At 34.4% G+C, this 9,910-nt stretch overlaps 1 protein-coding gene across 1 annotated transcript; it reads left to right on the forward strand.

Moving 5' to 3' along the window:
• The first annotated feature begins 1,002 nt into the window (after nucleotides 1-1,002).
• Nucleotides 1,003-2,853, forward strand: LOC131078544 (UDP-glycosyltransferase 73C3). The gene is made up of 2 exons (XM_058016264.2): nucleotides 1,003-2,226; nucleotides 2,327-2,853. Exons 1-2 carry the CDS (start codon nucleotides 1,207-1,209, stop codon nucleotides 2,708-2,710), a joined length of 1,404 nt encoding a protein of 467 aa, XP_057872247.2. The 5' UTR covers nucleotides 1,003-1,206; the 3' UTR covers nucleotides 2,711-2,853.
• Nucleotides 2,854-9,910: the final 7,057 nt, after the last annotated feature.

Below are 9,910 nucleotides of genomic sequence, written 5' to 3' on the forward strand. Positions count from 1 at the left end.
AAGTTATATTATTTAACCTAATTGATTTTAACCTTTTAATATTAACTTAATTATATAACCTATTGATTTTAATCTACTATTATTTACTTTATTATATAACCTATTGATATTAACTTAAACATATAACCTATTGATTTTGACTTAATCATATAACCTATTGATATTAATTAACTTAATCGTATAACGTATTGATATTAACTTTATCAATAGGTTAAAATCAATTAGGTTAATATGATTAAGTTAATATCTATAGGCTATATAATTAAGTTAATATGATTTAACCTAATTGATTTTAACTTATTGATATTAATTTAATTATATAGCCTATAGATATTAACTTAATCATATATATGATTAAGTTAATATCAATACGTTATATAATTATGTTGATATCAATAGGTTATATGATTAAGTTGATATCAATAAGTTATATGATTAAGTCAAAATCAATAGGTTATATGATTAAGTTAATATCAATAGGTTATATAATTAAGTAAATATTAGTAGATTAAAATCAATAGGTTATATAATTAAGTTAATATTATATCTATTGATATTGATATTAATATGTATTAGATATCAATTAGGTTAAATCAATTAAATTCATATCAAATTAATATCAATTTAATTAAAATAAAAAAATATATAAAAAATAAACTGAATATAATATAAATAAAATATATTAACTTAATTATATAAAATAGGTTTATATCAACTTAATTATATATAAAATATACTATAAATATTAACTTAATTATATTATTTAATTATATAAATTAAGTTAATATCAACTTAATATATAAACTATTATAAATAATAATATAGAGTTAAAATATATATATATAAATATTATCTTTTACTAAAACTATAATAAAAAATTTATTAAATAAATTATATAAACTACTAAATAATTTTTTAACAAAAACTATAAGCAAAAAAATTTAAAAAGGGGGCTAGCCTGCCAGATATTTTGTGGGGCACGATGCACGGACGAGGCAGAAGAAACAGGGTACTTCCACGCAGGTACTTAGAGGCAGGCCTAGGCTATGCCGTGCTGTTTACATTGCTGCATAGCCAGTGCCCACAAGTACTAGTCATTTTCCTCAACAATTCCTAGTCATTTTGCCAAAATCTACAACTGTGAGTATTAAATCAACAAAGCTATTGTAACACGCTCAAATACTAAATCCTTTCTCTTACGCAGCAATGGCAGAAGAAGAAGTGAAAGGTTCAGTAGATGCCTTGGCCTTTCCTCTCCTAGCACAGGGTCACATTATTCCCTTCATGCGCCTCTGCGAGCTTCTCGCATCCAAAGATCTCAACGTTGTCTTTCTCACAACCCCCCTCAATGCAAAGCGCCTCAAAGCCAAACGAAACGCTGTTTCTTCATCACTGGTGCGCGTGATGGACATTGCCCTGCCTTCCGTGCCGGGTTTGCCCGACGGCACGGAAAACACAGAAAAACTGACGCCCCTGCAAATTTCAACTCTGTTCACTGGAATAGAACAAATGGAGATCTCTTTCACACAACTCGTCGCCCGACTGAGACCAAAGTGCTTGATTGCTGACTTCTGCCCATTTTTTCTGCCCGCGGTTGCCGACCAGTTGAAAATTCCGGTCTTCTTCTATGTCACCATGGGTGCCTACGGGTTGAGTATGATAGAGGCCGTCATAAATAGCCTTCCTCTACTTATTCCGGCGGACAGCCCGCCAACGGTGTTTCTCCCGGGTTTCCCCAAACGGGTTCCGATTCACGACTCGGATATGCTTCATCCTTTCCGAGGGGCGGGCCGGACGGGGATGCCACACGACTTGTTCTTCAAGTTTTTTGAGCACATTAGGCGCAGTCAGGGCGTGATAATGAACGCGTTTGATGAAATGGAGGGTGAATTTGTAGATCATGTGCAGAGCTCGTTTGGGGTGCCCGTGTGGAGTATTGGCCCTGTTTTGAGCAGCCCGTCGGGTGATTTTGAAGAGGGAGGTGTGGAGGAGTGGTTGGATCGTCGGGCCTCGGGGTCGGTGGTGTATGCTAACTTTGGCAGTGAGATTGCGCTTTCTGGGGATCAGACTAAGGTGGTTGCAGAGGGTTTGGAGGCGAGCAGGCAGTGTTTTTTGTGGGCGGTGAAGAATCCTCCCGGGGATGAACCTCTTTTTCATCTTCTGCACGGCTTTCGACAGCGCACGGCGGACTGCGGTCTAGTGGTCACAGGTTGGGCTCCCCAACAGGTAGAGAAGAAAATATGTTTCTGACGATGTAAGTTTAGGCTTAAGATGACATGTTTAAGATGTTGAACTAAATATGGTTTACATGTCTCTTATGCAACAGGCTATTTTGAGTCATCCTTCAATTGGGGGCTTCCTGAGCCATTGTGGGTGGAACTCTACGCTAGAGAGTATCAGTAATGGAATCCCTATCTTGGCCTGGCCATTTCAGAACGACCAACCCTTTGTGAAGAAGCTTCTGGTTGAAGAGCTACGAGTGGCTGAGGAGGTTAAGATGGAGGCTATGGGAAATGGTGTTTTTACCGTAACAAGTGCAGAGATAGAGAGGGGTGTGAAATTAATAATCGAAGGGAAAGAAGGCAAAGATATGAGAATGAGGGCATGTGAATTGAAAGAAGCAGCAATACACGCAGTAGGAGAGGGTGGAAGTTCCTTCACTAATCTGGAAAAAATTGTGTCCTTGATCCACAACATTCCGACCAAGTGAACTAAAGGTTCATTATTATATCCTATTTGGTTAATCTGGAAAAAATTGTGTCCTTGATCCACAACATTCCGACCAAGCGAACTAAAGGTTCATTATTATGTCCTATTTGGTTATTTATGACATGGTTTTTATTATCGTTTCTATATTCGACATTTTAGAAGTAGTTGTCTTCAATTGCATTGATGCAGTTGACCATAGTTTTTCTTCTTCCAACAATACCAAATATCCTCTCCATCACTTGTATCGATAATTCTTGCATGTGGATCTATCTTTCTACCATTCTTTTTTATTTTCTAATAAGATACTATATACTATCTTCTTTATATTAATGCAAAGTTAGGATATTTCATCAAAAAAGATACGATTATGCAATCCTCCTTATAATGTAGAATTTGTATACATCTGTTGAAGCTTAAAGCCATATCTGATTAAAAAGAATTATTGGTGCATCTCAACATGACTGCAATGGTTCTAAATATGTAACATATAATGTTAAGCTTCCATTCGTAACTATTACAAATAATTCTATAAATCTTTTCAGAGGTTAAATATGTTTTCTGCTAACAATATATAATTATATTATAAAATAATTATTCTACTGTAAACTATTAATATATTTCTATTAAAAAATTATTTACATTCTTTTTAAAAATTAATTAGTGGGAGTTTTATAACTTTTAAAAAATAAATAATTATAATAGTCATCATATAAAATGGAGATGTTATTAATTTTGAAATCTGTTACCTAATAATCTATCTTTACTAATCAATTGAACTTTGAGCATAGTTGATATGAACAAATGAACTACTATGGGAGATGACTTTGTAGTTGAGAACCCTAATTTTGGACCTCTCAAAATTATCCATTTCAATTTGGAATCACTCTCAATTTTTTTTATAGTGGTTTGTTTCTCATGGTCTCTACTTATAATTAAGGTTGTCAATACACATTATCAAATATGATGCCACATCACACGAGGGCTTCACCTAGTGAACCTAGGTTATATCACATGCATTCATTACATATTAAAGAATTCCCCTATTTTCAAAAAATATTGTCCTAAACTCCTTTTTTGTCACCCACTCCCAATACACAATCTGAATTCAAAACCTCCTATTTTCACTATATATTGCATTTTTTCATAGCCCGAATTAAACCCCCTTTTATTTTTTATTTTTGGGATACTAAATCCCCCAATATGAATGCACATGATATAATATTGCCTAGCCAACAAAGCCCCTTTACCACATCAACACTTTTTTTGTTGGTGTATCAAACAAAAAGACAAAAAAGGTTAGAGTGATGGTTGTGCATTAAGTCAGGTTTTATTTGTGTGCTAATATCGGTGGCATGCATTTTGTTACTTTTTTAGTTCTAAATATTATATTTCATTCAATTCTGAGTATTCATAAATAAATAAATAAGTTAATATTAAGAATTACTAGAACTATATTATTCAAAATATTAGACATTGAATCAACAAATATGATCACAAAAACTACTCAATCCTCTCCCTTATCATTGAACTAGAAAAGCATGGAAATCATGCAAAAAACCAATGCAAAAAGACTACCATTCAATTATTCGATCCCGTCTTCTATCATTCAACTAAAAGACTTGATGATAATCAAGCAGCAAGCCAAACCAAAAACAACTACTATTTAACTATTTTGTCCTCTATCATATCATTCAACTAAAAAATGGCAACCACAATCATTTTCTTAAAACAATCCCTCAATGCTAAACATTTTTTCCCCTCTGCACACCGTTTACTTGGCTTTAGATATATGGTCTACCAGCCTAACAACGATTGCTAGCATTGTCTTCCGTAATGGCTTCCCATGATCTAGCATGTGAGATGTTAGTTTCTACAAAGAAAGAATGGGTAGCTCAACTTTGTGCACCAATTTGCATCATGCACTAACTTTGACCAGATGTTCTAAACCTATTTTCTCTCTATCCATGTCATGTGTTCTCTGCCTAGCATTCTCTCTAGTGGAAATCGTGCCTCCTTGAGCCCTTCATTTTTACTTGTCATTTCTTTTGGAATGGTGGTGAGGTGTATCTTGTGAAGGGTTTTACATTTAGAGATGCCATCTCCCACAGAGCTATGAGCACTAGGGTTAGAACTACGAACTAAGATGCATGAATTGTAAAGAATGAAATGGCCTTTAATTTGCTAGGGGCCTCTAAGATCTACTTTAAAACTCCTATCAAAAGGCAATTTATATCCCCAATTTTAGTCTTCTCTAAGGATCTAAAAAGGGATGTATTAGAAGAAGAGAAATTTTACATCTCTAATGGATAAATTGGCCAATTCAATCTATTATGGCCAAATCTTACAGATATGTAAAAATGGAACATTGGTGTATGAAAACCTCTACTCAAAGGTCATGTTGAAGTTTACCCCTATGTGTAACCATGGTTTATTATGGTGTTTTATTGTGAATAGGATTGTGATACCATCCTCCAGGAATAATGGTATTGGGGGCAAAATATATTGCTTATTTTTATATCCAACCCTCATCCTAACCCTAACTTTAATTATAATTGTATGAAAATACCTACACTAATTATAACATAACCCTTATCCTTACACTAATCCTAACCCTAATCATAATCATAACCTCACCCTAAAATAAAACCTAACCTTAACCCTAACCTTAACTTGAATATTATTTCTATATATCCATCCCTAATCCTAGCCCTAACCTTAATTATAACAATATATAAAATTATAACTCTAATTTCTATATCCTAACCATATCAAAAATCTTAACACTAACCATAACATAACCCTTACCCTTACCCTAACTTTAAACCTAATCCTAGTCGTACCCCAACCATAATACAAAATCTGACTTTAACTTGAACCTTACACACACACGCGCGCATATGTATATATGCATACATACTATATACATATACATATATATGAATATATATTATATACATATACATACATATATATGTACATATATATACATATATACATATATGTACATATATGTACATATGCACATATATACATATGTATGTATATGTATATATACATATACAATAGTTTTAATAATATTAAAAAGTGTTTAGTGAACAATAGATATTAAAAAATATTTAGTGAACAAAAGATAGGCACATGTTTAAATATCAAAGACCCTTCTCTGAACCATTCTGTAACTAATATGGAAAAGTCTTTAGTCGGTATTTTTTTGGGTAGATTCCCAAAGATTTCTATGGTTCACAAGTGGATGACAACTGGGTGGCCTTTCAAGGGGATTTTTTTATGTCTCGACTCTTCCCCATGGTGCTTCTTCTTTGTGAGCGGTGCTCAGGCTTTGACCCTAAGGTTCATGTTATAGGTGCCATTCCAACCTGGATTTGCCTCCGGACTCCCCTCTTGGAGTTTTGGGATGAAGAGATCATAGTTATTATTGAAAACTTCTTTGGGTAGCTCATTTCCCTATATTCTATGACCAATCAAAGGTCTCGGGTGATGTTTACTCAATTTTGTGCTAGTGTTGTACCTTTCTCATCATTTCCTTTGTTAATTGAGTTGAAATCTCATCTGGGATCTTGGAATCAACCGATTGAGTTTGAAAACTTGAATCCCTATTGTTAGCATCGCTCTTTGGTGGTCCATCTCAATATCATTATCCTAAAGGTGGTCGCAAAGGTTTGTCCTACAAGGAAAAAGGAAAATGACTAATGATCTCTCCCTTAGTTTAGGGTTGTTTACTTTTGGTTCTATGCCCCTGGATTCAAACAAGAAAAAAGTGAATTCTAAAGTTGAGGTTTCATCGAAGCCAGTGACCTCTAAGGCTTTGCTCCCATTAGCTCAGATTAATCCATGCAAGGACCCCCCTAGTGAATGGGGTGATGGATTCTCCTCCTGAAGTCTCTCTAGAGGTAGTGCTCTCTTTGTATAATACCTTAGAGGAGAGGGTTTTTCCTCCTATGGTTCCATCAGGGCCTTAGGTTTTTGGGTTACCTTTCCCTATTCTAGATATTGTTCCATTTTTGTTTCCATATTTACTTAAGGAGCTTAGCCCCCCTAAGAGTGCCTCTAAGGTCTCTCCTTATCTTGTCACTCCTCTTTGTGGTTTGGCATCTAGTGTGGGTTCATCTTCCCAATCTACCTCTTCTTTTTTGGGAGCATTCTTATTATGAGGCCATTGGCAATTCTATTGGATGCTTATTGAAGGTGGATTAGACCACATCCTTCATGGGTCATTCTAATTTTGTTCACATTCTTATTAACATTGACATATAGCTACATATTGTTCTCTCGCACCATAAGAGTACTGCTTCTTGGTGGAAAGATGCGAATGTTAACCATTTGACTGCCAATGATTTTGATTATGAATACTCTTCTCATGTTGATGATTACTCCTCCCACTTGGGATGAGGTTGTACCTCCTACTTCTATTGTGGCCTCTGTTGGCCGACTTGATCCACCTCCTACTGATATGGCATCTACTGGAACTAAGGCTCTTACTCCAATTGCTCCTATTTTACAAAAATAGTTTGCACCTGATCTATAACAACAATCTAGACTAGACGCTGACAGACAATCTTTGGGGCTTCCCCTCCTTGATCCCACTTGTAACGTTGTTCCTAATAGTAGTATTGCATGAAATGAACATGTTTATCCTAGATGTAAAGGTAATTCTTCCCCTCCTGCCCTCCTCTCCCCAAAATTGTCCCAAGTCAAGTTGTGGGTGTTTCTTCCAACTTTTGAGTTGTGATCCTATTTTTGTAGTAGTGTGTTGTTAAAGGTTTGTTTGGCCTTTTATTTTTAATGGTCTTCTTCCTTCCTATTGTTAAGGGCCTGTTCAACTTGAGTTTGTAAAGGAACAACACCCTTGTTTTGCTACCTTTATTTTATGCTTCCTATGAGCAATTTGTATATGGGGTAAGAACCCTTGTTTTTCTTCTTACTAATTTCAAAAATAATGGATTGAACTCAATATCTAATAATAGGATGGTATATAGATGCACAAAAAGCTATTTGTATATATTGCTCTTAGAATCATAAAGCTATCATTGTTGCATTTATAATTGGGAGGATTAACATAAATATGCTTGTGGAATGAAAAAACATGGCAACTAACAGTTGCCCATAGGCTCTTCACTCATCCATAGCGTTGCTTATCTTCATCTTTCACACTAAGCTTATTGTGTATAATTTTAACCATTTTTTAAATTCAACTCAATTACGAGCGTTGGAGTGATTAGGATATCATTTCAGTAATTAACTAATCAATCATTAATTGGGTGGTTTACTCAATATAGAATAGAGTGTGCCATCTTCGCAAGGCAGAAGAGATCAGCAACCCTTCTATTTCAACCCATTCAGGTAGATCAACCCTTCATGAAGTGGGGATTATAATTCACTGGAGATATAAATCCTCCTTCGAGTGCTAGTTAGAAATGGGTACTTACAACCACTAATTACTTCACCAAATGGACAAAAGTTGTAGCACTGGTAGACAAATGAAACTGTTGTGCTTAGCTTTTACGAGGAGTCGATTTCAAGATTTGGTATCCCCAACTCTATTTCCTTAGATAATTCTCTTTCTTTTGTTGGAACTAGAGTAATTGATTAAGCTCTTAAGAATGAAATTTATTTGAGCACCTGTTCTAATTATTTCCCTCAAGGTAATGGACAAGCAGAGTTTCTAATAAGAACCTTCTCAACATGATTAAGAAGACAATTGAGGGGAACCAAAGAGCATGGTATACGAAGTTTAAAATAGAATTATGCGCTGATAGGATCACTCCCAATAGAGATACATGACATTCACCTTTCTTTCTAGTTTATGGAAAGGAGGCAATATTTCCTCTCTCTCTTGAGCTTCCAACTATTTATTTGGTCAACCAGCTTGATATGGTAGAGGAAGAGCCTATAGTTGCAAGGTTGGCTCAGTTGGTTGAATGTGAAGAGACAAGAAACGAGGTCATGATTACCATTGAATTACACTAGGCCAATAATATCCCTACAAAAACATTTTTTCACTTTATTTGTTGACCACCATGCCCCTATCCATCATACATTCTTGAAACCCTTTGAGAAGAAGATGTATTAATCTTTATCACCCACATACATGAATTAGAACCACTTTGTTTTTCTTTGAAATGATTTGTGCTTAAGTTGGTTGTGAGATGGATAATGTTGAGTTTTGTTGATACAAGAAGCTCATCGAGATCCATTAAGGGAATTACATGATCTTGTATTAGCGAAGGATCTTAGTAGTTGTCAACCTTAACTTCGTGCATCTTAAGATCCTAATCGATATGTCATATTTTGAAAAAAAAATTGGGGTAAGTGCACAAAGATGGTGGTAAAAAAGGGGGGTATAAGTGGACACTTTCTTTTTTGAAATAAGGTGTACCTAAACTTGGAGGCAAAATTTGAAAGTCATCTACTCAAGATATGAAGATAATCAAAGAACAAATTTTGTAGTACTCCTAGTCTAGTTTCCAAACTACTATTTTTTTTCAAAATTGGATAAGATTAAGGGGGTCAAATCCTTCGCGCACACAAAATAGACCTTGATTTTTCTAAAAAACATAACATAGTGTTTGACGTGCGTATCACAAAAGTCATAGTTAGATTTAGTATTTTGACAAATCCTTTGGCAGAAAGATAGTTAAGAGTGAGCAATAGAAGTTGTGTATTTCTTTGCAATTTTTTGTTGAGTATTTTTTTTTAATGATTTTTCCAATCGAGCATATCTTGAAAATTAGGTACATGTTGGTGCACAAAGCATAACTTGCACTAAAAAATAAAAAAATACAATTTTTTTTAAAATTGTAAATAATCAAAGGCACTTCAATAAAATATAATTTTTTTAAAATTTGGATAAGTAGATCAAAATTTATTAAAAAAAGGGTACACATGTTTGTGAGAAATATGGAGACACTAGTAAAAAAAATTCAATAATAATATGTTATTATTGTTAATTTTTTTAAAAAATTATATGGTTAGAAAGATTAGAAGATGGGTGAAAATATGGTGGCAATTTTAGAAATACCCACTTGATGAAGTGTAAAATTGATGATGACAAAGTTGAGAAACCAAGTTGATAAAATAAAACACGTCAAAAAGGAGGGAAATGGAGGGAAATCAAACTTCCAACCCATAGCTTTGTCATCCAGGCCTATTTCCAAGCCTAAACAGTCAAAAGTGCATATGGGGT

This window comes from Cryptomeria japonica, chromosome 8 (assembly GCF_030272615.1).
Source record: "Cryptomeria japonica chromosome 8, Sugi_1.0, whole genome shotgun sequence".
Lineage (NCBI taxonomy): Eukaryota > Viridiplantae > Streptophyta > Pinopsida > Cupressales > Cupressaceae > Cryptomeria > Cryptomeria japonica.